The 15000-nt window shown below is 33.6% G+C and overlaps 1 protein-coding gene across 2 annotated transcripts in view; it reads right to left on the bottom strand.

Annotated features, from left to right (window-relative positions):
• The window catches only part of LOC106877373 (acetylcholine receptor subunit alpha-like 1), a 71122-nt gene that overhangs the window by 50 nt on the left and 56072 nt on the right, over window positions 1-15000 (bottom strand). The window contains exons 2-5 of one of the 2 annotated variants that reach the window (XM_014926261.3): window positions 9589-9633; window positions 3790-3899; window positions 1457-2486; window positions 1-190 (exon numbers count right to left, since the gene is read on the bottom strand). The exon at window positions 1-190 is cut by the window's left edge and continues 50 nt beyond it. In XM_014926261.3, the coding sequence (XP_014781747.1) occupies window positions 17-190; window positions 1457-2486; window positions 3790-3899; window positions 9589-9633 (1359 nt within the window). In that variant the 3' untranslated portion in view covers window positions 1-16. Of the gene's footprint in view, window positions 191-1456; window positions 2487-3789; window positions 3900-5766; window positions 6061-9588; window positions 9634-15000 lie in introns of those variants that run through there. The other variant, XM_089361204.1, reaches the window with a different exon arrangement.

Raw genomic sequence — 15000 nt, 5'->3', positions numbered from 1 at the left:
CAGTAGAGTAACATGCTCAAAAAGTGCAGGAAAGATTGACGAAATCTCCTGCTGCTAAACTAGGCCTAGTGTCAAAGTGTGAGGGTGCATTCAGGTAAATGACAACGGTTCCGATCGTACAAATCACACTAAAGACCCAAAGGAATAATCGATCTATCAACGTTGAGATGTAGGCCCAATCACGCACCGCCTGCAAATAGAAGAAAAGAACAAGGAGAAACGTTAATAAAAAATTGATATGAATAGGGATGAGAAATCGCGGTAATATGATGACCTGCGTATGCAGTCTTATGTGATATTTCAGTGTGTGGTCCAGAGCCCTTTTTGCACTTCAATGTGCAGTTTACTTTCTCTGCAAACAATTTTTATTATGTAAGCTGATGAAAACAAATTGAGCAATTTTAAATTTATTTCAATTAATTTATTATTTGTTAATTATTTATTATTTGTTAACATAGGCGTAGGAGTGGCAGTGTGGTAAGAAGCTTGCTTCTCAACCATGCAGTTCCGGGTTCTGTCTCACTGTGTGGCATCTTTGGCAAGTTTATTCTACTATAACCTCCTCGGACCGACCAAATCCTTGTGAGTGAATTTGGTAGACTGAAACTGAAAGAAGCCCGTCGTATATACATATATATGTATTTGTGCATGTGTGTGTGTGTGTGTGTGTGTGTGTGTATCTGTGTTTGTCCTCCCATCACTACTTGACAATCAGTGTTAGTGTGTTTACGTCCCCGTAATCTAGCGGTTCGGCAAAAGAGACCGATTGAATAAGTACCAGACTTAAAAAATAAGTACTGGAGTAGATCTATTCGACTAAAAATTCAAGGCAGTGCCCCAGTATGGCCGCAGTCTAATGACTGAAACAAGTAAAAGATAAAAGATAAAAGCTACATTAAGGTGACATGATGGCAGAATCGGTAGCGCGCCGGGCAATATGCTTAGCGGCATTTTGTTCGTCTTTACATTCTGAGTTCAAAATCTGCTGAAGTCGACTTTACCTTTCATTCTTTCGGGGCCGATAAATTAAGTACCAATTGAGTATTAGGAATTGCTAGGTTTGTTCCAAAAATTTGAAATTATTATTGATAACATGCATCGATGTTATCGGCTTCGATTTGAAGAGGATACTGATGTGGGTGTTAGTTGATCGGTATTTTATATAGACTATTTGTAAAGGCCCATGGCCTATTGGTCACAATGTTGCACTCATGATTGTGAGGTCGTGGTGCATTGTGTTCTTCAGTAAAACACTTCTCACGTTACTCTACGTTCACCTCAACACCTGGCGTGCACCTATTCAGGGAACGTCGATTTGATGGATGGAGTGAGCCAATGTATAACATATATATTTGACCACTATAAACAAATTATAATTTGTAATAATCATTTGTGCTAAGGATTCTGCCAGCTCACCACCTTAGTCTACAGTAAAAGAAGAAACGTTTATACTCACAGCACTGCCTTCTTCGACATCTTTTTTGGTGCTGGCAATATATTCCACATTACTTATCATCTCTTCCACCAGTTTACCTGTCCAGTCATCAAGGCTTTGCATTTTCTCCATCTTCCCAGGGTCAGGTTCATCAATGGTCTGGTGCGGACACATGTTCTCGTATGTCGGCACCTCTCCTCTACAGTTGAGTGTGATGCTTCGAGTTTCTACGGGTTCTTCTCCGTCGAAGGTACTTAAACTTTGCATCTTGGACGGTGGCAGAATCGGCGGCTCATCTTCGAAACGGGGTCGCTTCATCATAAGGAAAGTGGGCAGTCTTTCCAAAAAGTAATACCGCACCCATTGGGACATTGTATGAGTTGTGGTTGTTCGGTAATTGACGTTTAATACGTAGACAGTCAGAAATAGCGATGCCGTCACCATTAGCATAGTGAACATGAGGTATTTACAGATTAAAGGAATCACAAGAGAAGTGGGCGGAATGATTTCAGAAAGCAGCAAGAAGAATACAGTCAGTGCCAAGAGAACTGATATGGACAGAGTAATTTTCTCACCACTCACGGACGGTAAATAGAATACAAGAATAGTCAAGAACGAAATTGATACACAAGGTATGATTAAGTTCAAAGTGTAAAATTGAGGGATGCGTCTCATTGTTATGTTGTATAATATGATTGGGTAAGGTGTTGGACAGCATGGATACGTTTTGATCTCTCGAGTTGATGTTACGTTTAGAATTTCCCATTCAGAGTTCTGAGAGTAGCCTTTCATATCGATGCCATTCGCGATCACAACCTTGCCATCAACTTGCGTTTGACCGGTGCCGTGGCAAAAGTCGATCAAGTCAACTTCGTTACCATCGTAAGTCCAGGAGCTGAATTTCATGAAGCATAACTGGGTATCGAACGGAAAATATTCTACGTCTATAGGGCAATATGTTTTGTAGATAGCAGGCGGTTCCCAAACTATTTTACCATCGTACGACACAAGAGCCTTTGTTAACATTGTGATTACGAAATCCCCGTCGGCGCTGGAAACAAGAAGAGAAAGAAAAGAAGAAAGAAAATATATATGAATATATTGATTTTATATCTATATTTCTGAATCATATTTAAAAAAATTACGGGATGTATTCAATGTCGGTGAGAAAATTTAAGTAATGCTCTGTTGAAGTTTACCCAATGCACACAAATTCATACATATATAAACATGTATTTTTATAAACTTGAGTCTCAAGATTGTTCAGGATTTATATATTTCTCTGTGTGCATGTGTATATATTAGTGTTCAGTAGTGGGCTAACGTTTTTTCACGGTTTTCAATTTCGTGATGGGAACAGTGCAGGAAAGTTGTGAATGGACATCAAAATAAATGGTGTAGAATCTTAGAGCTCTGTGAAACCTTCTGTCTCAAGAAATGCATCGAAAAATAGAAAACGTGCGGAAAAAATCGCCTCTACTTATTTATTTGCTATAATTACAGCACCCCCCCGTCCCTCCATAAGGAGGGATGGGGGTGTACAGCAATTTACATCTACATGGAAAATTTCCTGAATTCGCTAAATAATAATATTTAAGATATTTTTTCATAATTTGAGGCGTTTGTAGAAGCAGAAGATGAAGTCACGGTAAAAAACAAAAAAAAAAACATGTCTAAGTCGTATTTTACAGTGATTACATCACAGTCATTTAAAAGCTATCTGAAGAAAATGCAATGAAAACTGTATTTTATTAGTAATAAATAATTAGAGGTGTTTTTCCCCGCCCCCGTTTTTTTTTCTATTTTTTTTATGCGTTTGTGGAAACAGAAGATATTCTTTTCTACTCTAGAAATTTGGGAGGAGGGGCCAGTAGATTAGATCAACCTCAATACGCAACAAGTACTTAATTTTAGGGGAAGGGGCTAGTCGATTATTTTAAAGTTTGCACAAAAGTTCTTCCGTATTGCTGTTAGCGAACAACAGTTTTGAAAGTTTTAGAAGAAAAAACACCAACAAGAAATAAACGCAAAACAAATCGACAAAACAAACGAACAAAGCGTAAGACAAAGAAGCAAAAAATATATAAGTAGATAAATAAGAGATAAATACATAGAGGGAAACAGACGAAGAAAGACAGAGAAAGAAGAAATAAGTCGAAAGTTACATGAAATTGTAGAAGAAAGTTAAAAAAAACCAAGCATAGTACAACATCGGAAAAACTAAAGAATCTAAAAAGACATGATATCGGAGAGAAAGAAAGGATGAGGGAAAGGAAATGCTAATTAGAAAATAAAGGAGAAGAAAAGGAAAACCCAGAAAATATGAGAGAGATGAAGAAAGGAAAGGACTTAACTTGTTGTAGACAACGATGTCGGGTCTCCAAAGGTCTTCGGATGGAATATGGAGCATGGTCTCTCCGCCAAAGTCCTCAGGATTCCATGTCAGCCGCAGGTCATACCATTCCTGGAGAAGAATATCGGAAGAAAGACGGAAATTTTAGCAGATGTAAAATTGTTAAAGATACAAGAAATTACGCATCGTCCGCTGAATACGTAGAGTCTTATATACAAATACACATATATGCACACACATGTACATATATGTGTGCATATATAATATATATATATATATATATATATATATATATATATATATATATATATATATATATATATATACATACACATATATGTATGTGTGTATAGGTAAATATATGTATATACGTGAGTATACACATAAACATACGTAATACATGTACATATATATATATATGTGCATATATGTATATATATATATATGTGCATATATGTATATATATATATATATATATATATATATATATATATATATATATATATATATATATATATATATATATACACAAATACATACACACACACTCTCTCTCCCTCTCTCTGCATATATATATATATATATATATATATATATATATATATATATAATAAGAATCTTGTACCGAATGCCGAAAACTGGGCAAAATTAGATTGATTTGATGAGTAAAGAAGGAAGCGAAATTAGCTAAAGTAAAAAATAAATAGCATAAAAAGTATATAAAAATATAAACAAATTACATAAATTGATTTTTAGCCACGTGTGGGGCTATACTTATATTGCATTAAGGGTGAATTTCAGAACCTTAAAGGCGGTCTTTACAAGGACGATGTTTTGCTCATTAAACGTAATTCTAGTACTGCAAGCTATGATAGAACTAGGAAAAACTTATACGATACTTTAAAAATCTAGGCTTGTCTTTTACATTTAATGACAGCTGAAAAGATAGTTAACTAACAAGACATTACTTTAGGTCTTAATACAGGTCTCTCCAAGCCTTTTCACAAACCAAATCAGCATCTAACTATATGTTAATCGCTTTTCGAACCATCCAAGAGCAGTCATAGTATTCTAGATCAATGGTATATCCTCTCGTATATCAATGCTCTTTACTATTTAAGACATCTTCGACCATAACATTAGCTACTATAATAAGGCTCTAACTAGGTTTGGTTATAAAGAAAGAAATACCATCTCCTGAATGACTATGATTTTCCTACCACTACTAATTGTCTGAAAGTATTTGAGGGATACCCTATTTAAATTAGTACTAATTCCAATATCATTAATAATGTAGTTCGAAAGGACATAAACATGGACCCTAGAAACATACAAATTCGCACTTCAGCTGTTGGAAAGATTAAAGAGAGTAGGGATAATACTGTTGTTAAACTTAGTTGTGCTAAATTTCAAAAAGAAAATGCTAACAAGTGCCCAAATAAATGATAACTATACTTATAGTAATAAAGTATCACATTTAATCTTTTGATTAAATCTATATTATATATATATATATATATATATATACATATATATATATATATATATATATATATATATATATATATATATATATATATATATATATATATATATATATATATATATATATATATATATATATATATATATATATATATATATATATATATATATATATATATATACATATATATATATATATATATATATATATATATATATATATATATATATATATATATATATATATGTATATATATATGTATATTTCTATATATATATATATATATACGTATGTACATATATATATATTTGTATATATATATATATATATATACATATATATATATATATATATATATATATATATATATATATATATATATATATATATATATATATATATATATATATATATATATATGCATGTATGTATATATGTGTGTGTGTGTGTGTGTTTTATTCTGGGGCTTGATGATATTTACAAAATCCTTACTAGAAACTATTTCAGGCCTTGCAAAAACAATTGATTGCTCTCAGTTTCATGAACTCCCTTTCCATCATCATCATCATCATCATCATCATCATCATCATCATCATCATCATCATCATCATCATAGGTTAGATTTCACCACCATTACCACCACCTTCACCTTATCTGTGAATGCAGTCAAACTGTTCTATCGACTGCCACAGACTTATAGTTCCACAGAAGGGTATCTGGCACCAATCCACGGTGAAGAGGTAAAAAAAAAAAAAGAAATAATTACTCAACAATACAACACCAGCAGAAAACAAAGAATTTCCGTGTCGTGAGAACAAAAAGGCGTAGATTGCCACACAAATAGACACGTTCAGGCATGCGCACAAACGTGTATTCGTATACATATATGTATATGCATATATGTGTGTGTATATATATATATATATATATATATATATATATATATATATATATATATATATATTTAACTATATATATATATATGTAGATAGATATATATTTATTTGTATATATGTACACATATATAGCCATACATACATACACACAAGCACACACACACATATATGTATACATACATAAATATTTATGCATATATGAGTATACATATATTTATATCTATATCTATGTTTATTATTATATATGTATATATGTATATATATGTATAATACATACATACATACACACATACATATATATATATATATATATATATATATATATATATATATATATATATATATATATATATATATATATATATATGTATACGTTTACACATACACATATATTTACCTTCCCACCTCGTCACAACAACAATCACCTCACCTCCTCATCTTCCTCCTCCTTCCAAATCGCCTCCTTTCTTTCCTCCTTTCTTTCTGTCATTCCTTCCTTCATTCTTTCATTCCATCTACTAGCTCTCTTCTCAGTGTTTGAAATAACAAACAATGAACGTAGCGGAAGCAACGTACACAATAAGAATCACCATCTCACGTCTCTTGACTTTTTCAGCTAAAAACTGGGTCGTTCTTTCGCTCGTTCATTCGCTGTTGTTTCTGTGCTTATATTCCACCACAGCAATGGAAATTCAACCCTGCTTTTTGGTATTTCTGAAAGTCATGTGATCCACCTTCAACAATAAATCCCACCTCCACCTTTCCACATCCTTCCTTTTGTGTCTCAATCTTTGCCTTCGCGTCATCCCCATATACCAATTCTCTTATTACCGTCTTGTAACACGTTTTTACGTCAGTCATAAAACATGACGCGGTCTTCACAGATCATATCATCTTAGGTGCCATACTTTATACTCTTCGTTTGTTCCCCTCATAAATGTCTGGCAGAGATCTGGGTTCTGTCTTTGGCTCTGACTTTTGTGGTGGTGGTGGTGTTCGTTGGGAGGGTGATGTTGCTGATGTGTGTGTGTGTGTGTGGATATATATATATATATATATATATATATATATATATATATATATATATCTGTAAAAATATGTGGCACTTATTCAGTAGCCATGATAAAACTCCGAGTTTCGGATGCCAGGGTGGGAGCCCACGCCAACATCTCTTCAGTTATCCGGCCATTGAAAATTCCTTTCAATGGCCGGATAACTATATAATTGATTCTGTTATTAACATTTTAGAATTGTTACACTAGATAATAACAAAGTCAATGGTATCTTCGCAAATTATATTTTTCGTGAATTATTTGCTCGGTTTTGAAATATATACATACATACATACATACATACACACGCACACACACATATATATATATATATATATATATATATATATATATGTGTGTGTGTGTGTGTGTGTGTGCGTGTGTATGTATTGTGTGTGTGTACATATATAGGCATAGATAGAGAGGCAGAGAGATAGAGATATAGAAATAGATAGGGGTATAAGTTTTCATATATGTCACTTGTATGTAATGTCTGTTTACTAATATTCTAAGCTTATTTTAGGATCTTATACTGTTTAGGAACATATGGGTTTAGCATATGTTCGTTATTTCAGCCTAATTGGGTCTCATCCAACTTTGATGCACGTGCATTCTCTGTTTCTCTTTCTTACCCCTTCTCTCTCCCTATTCCTTTTCTTTCTCCAGCTCCCTCTCATTCTGTCTCCACTCTTTGTTGTTCGCCTCTCACTTTTTCTGTCTGTCTGTCTCCCTCTAGTCGTAGCTACACTTTAGCCGAATGAGCTACAACAAAGGTGAGCGAGCCACCAAGAGTGTCTTTTCATGGTCATTGACACAGCATGAAACATCAGCTAAATTTATGTTGGGCCACCTGTGGCTTGCAGGACTTTCTGAAAGGCGCGCCTAGGGAAAAATTACCTTCAATTTTTTTAGTAGTGCGGCCCGCTTGACCACACCTCCTCAGACTTATCTATACACTGCTCCCTCGAAAATAAAAGACACATTTATGATAATTGTCCAAGATATATTGTGTTTGAAAACATTGATGGTATGGTCATGCCAGGAACTTGCTGCATAAGCTGTTCATATCTAAAATAGTGGCTTCTTCGTTAAGGGCCATTATCAAAAAAAGATTTAGGAACCAAAGGTGAAAGGGTGATGCGGAATTATTTTTCCAGTGCCGGATTTAGCAGCATGTTATAAATATTAAATAATATTTGTCGTTTACTTGTTTCAGTCTTTGGAGAGTGGCCATGTCGAAGTGCCTGCTTGAGGCGCTTAGTCGGACACATTGATAAAAAACAAAAAAAAAACAATTTTATATTAATCTGAGGAGTTATTCTGTACTTTTGTTGAGTACAAGTTTGTTGACAGTGGCTTCGAAGTTTCAGCAAGTTAAACCATCGTCAGCAGTCGTAACTGCGCGAAATTTTGAAATCACTATCAACAAATTTCTTGTTTAAGAATAAACATCCACACTCACATGTATATACATATTTTATATATATATATATATATATATATATAGATTTAATCAAAAGATTAAATGTGGTACTTAAAATGTTTGAGGCACCAGAATTCGGTAGGGTAAAAACCAAAAACAAAATCAAGAGATTTGGTGAATAAAAAATACATATATATAAAATATATATATATATATATATATATATATATATATATATATATATATACAAGTTGAATAAAGGTAAAACATAGTATGTTTTTCACGTTTTTTATTATGGTATTTTAACAAAATTAGCTCTTTCATACATAGTATAATCATCAGATTTCAAATGTGTTTAACTGACAGTTGAGTTCTTGACAATTTTAATACCTCTTAGAACGCTCCAGCCAGCTGAACTTTTAGAAAACTTTAATAAACCGTTTTTCTCTTATCTTTCTTCCAATTTCACTTGTGTTATGTAGTTTGCAGAAAGGAAAAGCTAGAAACATTTTCTGACCACATATCTCTATATATTCGCTCAACGTACTACGATAGGGATGCACACGAGTAATTTTAGTGATCTGGATTGAAATCTGTTCACGCCATCTTGTAGGTTTCTACAGGTATATTCAGTAAAAGGAGTATTCCCATTGTATGATAACATATGGTAACCGATACCCGTGGATGAGCTATGTAATGCATGCCATAAGGTTTTGAAATGATATTAAATTATATATGCATATATATGCATATATATGCATAGATACATATATAGATACATAGACACACAGACATACACACACACACACACACACAAACACACACACACACACACACACACACACACACACACACACACACACACACATGTATATATACACACACACGCACACCTGCATATGTATGTGTGATATTTTTGGTTACGAATTCTTCGTTTACTTACGTGCTTTAGCCAAACAATTGTTTCCAGAACTTGGTTTTTCTCGTCCTGAAAGAATAAAGAAAAAAATATTAAGAATAACAATAAAAAGAAAAAGAAAAATCAAAGCAAAAACGAAATAAAAACCCAAAGACGTTTAAAAACATAACTTTTGTAAATAAATAAAATTCACGAATATTTCTCATCTAATTAACCAAGGTCTGTATTATTTTAAGGGATGTCCTCCTTTGAAATCAAGAATATAAAAGTCTTTAATGAAGCGAAATGGTGCCTGCTGCGCATACAACGCACCCCGTTGCAGCTTACTTAAACAGGGAACATATCGCTGCTCTGCAGTGTTAACGAGTGAAATATAAAAACCTGCTGTGGCTTATTGTTTTCTTATGCTTCTGTCGTCTCTTGTCTCTATGTTACCTGTTGTTATGTGTATACACACGCACACACAACTACAACAAAACACACACACATGCACACACACACACATGCACACACACACACACACACACACACACACACACACACATATGGCTTATTCTTCTTTATAGGTAGCATCAGGAAAAATGTGCTCCGTCTAGTGAGAAATAGATATATTTGATATGCACAGTTTTAAAAAGAACTACCAATAGTTTCATGCTGAAGAGATACACTAGATTGGCAGATTTATATAACATGCTATGTGTTTCCAAGCAATCTTTCAGACTCAGTGCATACAGTTAGACCTATTTGAAAAATAGGACGCTTGTTTATAAGAAGTCAAGTAGATCTAACGGTATACAGTGAGCCTGAATAGTTGCTTGGAGACACATGGTGTTGCTATCTAAACCTACCAAATTATTGTATCTCTATAGCATGAAGCTAGTAGCAGTTGTTTCTTAAATTTTGTGAATATTAAATGATATGTATATGTATATATATACCTATATATATATGTAACATACATACATACATATATGTATGTATGTACATATATATATATATATATATATATATATATATATGTGTATGTATAGGCGCAGGGGTGGGTGTGTGGTAAGAAGTTTGCTTCCCAACCACATGGGTTCAGTCCCACTGCGTGGCATCGTGGGTAAATGTCTTCTACTATAGCCTCGAGTCGACCAAAGTCTTGTGAGTAGATGGAAACTGAAAGAAGCCCGTCGTATATATATATATATATATATATATATATATATATATATATATATATATATATATGTGTGTGTGTGTGTGTGTGTGTATGTGTATGTGTGTGTGTTTGTTTGTGTCTGTGTTTGTCCCCCGCACCATCGCTTGACAACCAATGCTGGTATGTTTGCGTCCCCGTATCTAGCGGTTCGGCAAATACGACTGATAGAATAAGTATTAGGCTTACAAAGAATAAGTCCTGGGGTCAATTTCTTGGACTAAAAAAACACTTAAAAGGTGGTGCTCCAGCATGTCCGCAGTCAAATGACTGGATATATATATATATATATATATATATATATATATATACGAGTTTCTGTTTCCGGCAATCAGATCATTGGTCGACACGAGGCTATAGTGGAAGACACAAGGGCCCCCACACTTGCTTCTCAACCACATACCCACATCATTGTCTGTCTGTCTGTCTGTCTTTCTGTATATATATATATATATATATATATATATGTGTGTGTGTGTGTGTGTGGATGGGTGGGTGAGCGAGAGTGTCTGCGCACGCTCGCATGTCTGTGTGTGTTGCTACATTAATATACTATAATATATCTTATATTCTCCACCGTTAAAACACAATTGCTTCTCTCTAACACGTTTTCCCCAGTATTTTTCATGTTTCTTTATATCATCATCGCTTTCCTCTCTCTAATCTACTCCACCATATGTTACCATCGCCTGGTGAAATCTGTTTATATCTTCTTTCAAATATTTTAGCAGATGTTGAAATTTGCTCTAATATTTTATGCTATTTACTTATGCGCAGTTACTATTATATTAAATAAGCTGTCGTAGCAACTGTTTTACCTGGCTTGGTTAATACTGAAAATAAATATAATCCCATCAATTCATTATAGTTAGGATAAATGAATTTGTGTTCATCTTTTACTTATTTCTGTCATTGAACTGCGGCGATACTGAAAAACTACCTTGAAGATTATTTTAGCGAAGATAATAACTCCTGTATTTTTTTTTTTAATTTGGTACTTATCCTATGGGTCATTTGCCGAACTATAAAGTTACATGTAATGTAAGTAAACCAACACTGGTTGACAAACGATGTAAGGGTGGCAAATGAAGCGTTTTTGCTTACGAGCACAACGCACCTCCCGGGTCGAGAATCGAAACCGCGGCGTTACGACTGTGAGTCACCTATCCGGCCACGCACACGCACATTCTTAGTTTCAATGATAATGAGAAAGTCAGTATGTAATTTGAGAATAAAACAAAGAAGAGAAATAAAAATGATTAATTTAATTAATTATGTTATTAAGATCTTGTCGTAATGGAATAGGCAATAGTAACTTGATAGAATATCAAATAAAAACGTTCATACGTTGAGTTCCGCGAAAGGTTTCGCTAAAATATATAGGCTGGGTTAAGACTGAGATTTAAATGGAAAAAATGTTGAAGGAAATCCTGGTTTAAATAATTAAAGATTCATTAAATTGTATTACGAGAACGAGAATGGGACTGAAAATTTATGAGGGTTGCACATTTGGGTCTGTTGAATAAGTTCGCATAGGGGATGGTGGGAAAATCAAAGTTTGCCTCGGGTGGCACTCAGTATATCTCAGCATATCACTATGCTTACACACATGTCAGCACGCATGGACAAAACGAGGTGGAGGCAATAGGAAAAGGCCTAATGGAAATGACTTAATAACTTTATCACAAATATGATGCCGCAACATTTTATTTCGGATAAAGTTTCTCTTATTCTGTGTGTCTTTTTTTCCTGCGAATTTTCACTATTTCATTCTAATTTTTGTTTCTCTTCTCCTAAGTGTTTATATATTTTTCCATTATGGTCAATTGCTTTTATCCAACAGATTCCCGTTATTTTGAAAAAGAATACCTTTTTCACGATCAAATGTTTTTCTTTTTCCCAAATGAATTGGTAATCATGCATACATATAAATACTTATAAACTACTGCACCGATCTGAATACTCAGAAATTCCCGATGATTGATTACGTGGAAGCTCATTCAACTTCAATAAAATACAACACACACATGTGTATGCATATACATACATGCATTATATATATATATATATATATATATATATATATATACATATATATATATATATATATACATACATATAACACACACACACGCACGCAGACGCACTCACACGCATGCACACATATGAAGTGTTCTGGCGGCGAAACATAAACTCTAAAAGAGCAAACGAGTGTTTAGAAAACGGTTACACAAGAATGCTACGAATGGCCTGCGATGCTAAATGGCAACAGTACCCGAGCATCTTTATGGAAGTCTTCCAAAAGTGACTAACAAGATCAAAGAACGACATTGCATGTGGCACCAAGAAGAAGAGGCGTCAAAACTTTTGTCGTGGATTCCACAGAATGATAGCGACAAGCGCGAGGTAGGTCGTCTGTTATTTATCAACAACCTTCGGAAGGTCACAGCATATGAATATATCCAGGAAATTAAAGTGACCATGATGGATCGAGACGCTTGACGAAGTGGCTTTGCCTTCTAAGGCCACGTGGGAGCCGGACCAAAGTAATGTTAGATTTATAGATCGAACAATTGGAAGACAGTTAGATGGAAACCGACGAAGAAAAATCCTGGCGTAAACACTTGACAAACTCAACACAAATATTGTAATCTGATAGAATTTTTCTCAAGTTGTTTCTATTACAAGGTTCCATAGACATAACAATCTCTTGATGTGTCAAAAGTCTATAGGGAATAGAGGAGGCTTATCACAAGTTTATTTTCTTCAGTCCTTTTGTGTCTATTTATTTAGATCTTCATTTTCTTTTATGATTATCGAAATTCCTATTAACATTGGTTTCTTGGAAAGAGAGAGAGAGAGAGAGAGAGAGAGAGAGATTATCATTCGTGCATATACATATATACATTCATACACACACATATATGCATCTATATATTATATATATATATATGTATATATATATATATATATATATATATATATAAACAGAAAGAGAGGGAGAAAGAGGGAGAGAGAGAGTGAGAGTGTGTGTCTGTGTTTTATATAAGTTTATTCCAAATTCAATACTGTTAGGAGTTAGTTCATACGAGGCATCAGGTTTAGGAAACGAAATGTAAAGATAATAAATATAAAGAAAATATACGAAAATGCAAAAAAAAAAAAAGGGCCACAAAATTCAAAACAACAGAAAAAACGTAAGGACAGTGACGCACTGTAATTATAGGATAATATATATATATATCAGTGTGTGTGTGTATGTGACTGTTAATATATATATATATAGACATAGAGTTGGGTAGATAGATTTACTGATTGATAACTATTATATATTTATATACCCACTAGTATACATACATGCATTTGTTGCCATGATTGACCGCTGACTCCAAAAGTTTTTTCTTATTTTCTCTCTGTTTATTTCCTTGTGTTCCTTTCTGTTGAAGAGCGTAGGCTCGAAACATAAAAGACTTTCTCACCTCCCCGAGCGTCAAACTAATACGCCTGCTTGTTGTTTATACACCTGTCATCGTCTTTTGCTTTTCTGTAAATTTCAACTATATATATATATATATATATATATATATATATATATATATATATATATATATATATATGTAAAGTACATTTGTATAAACAGTCACACATATACACATTAACAATTTATAAATGCACATATATATCTGTGAATGTATAAATGTATATCCACACACACACTCCCACACACACATACACATACATAACCCACAGACAAACATTTATGGGCACAGGTGTGGCTCTGTGTATGAAGCTTGCTTCTGAACAAGTTGGTTTTGAGTTCAGTCTCACTGCGTGGCACCTTGGCCAAAGCGTTTTCCACTTAATCCTTGTGAGGGTATATGGTAGTCGAAGACCAAAAGAAATCCATCCATCATATATATTATATGTATATGTATATACACACAGGGTGAGGTGTGCAAAAGTAGGTATACAGTAAGTATCTCCTCAAAACTTGATTAAAATTATTATCACATTAAATTAGTCGACCTCATTTTTGATATTTTCTGTGTCATTAATCATAATAATACATTTATCGTAACTTTTAATTTTATTTGATAAAAATAAATGAGTATTGTACGTGTTTTCTTCTTTTCATAACTGTATGCCTACTTTTGCACTCCCCCTGTGTGTGTGTGTGTGTGCATATATATAATTTTTCTCGTCTGGCCGTAAAGCCTTTTCTGTTTGTTTTCCTG

This window comes from Octopus bimaculoides, chromosome 12, assembly GCF_046866305.1.
Source record: "Octopus bimaculoides isolate indiv1 chromosome 12, ASM4686630v1, whole genome shotgun sequence".
Lineage (NCBI taxonomy): Eukaryota > Metazoa > Mollusca > Cephalopoda > Octopoda > Octopodidae > Octopus > Octopus bimaculoides.
Note: the sequence above shows the minus strand (reverse complement) of the source record. Positions and strands in the feature narration are given on the sequence as shown.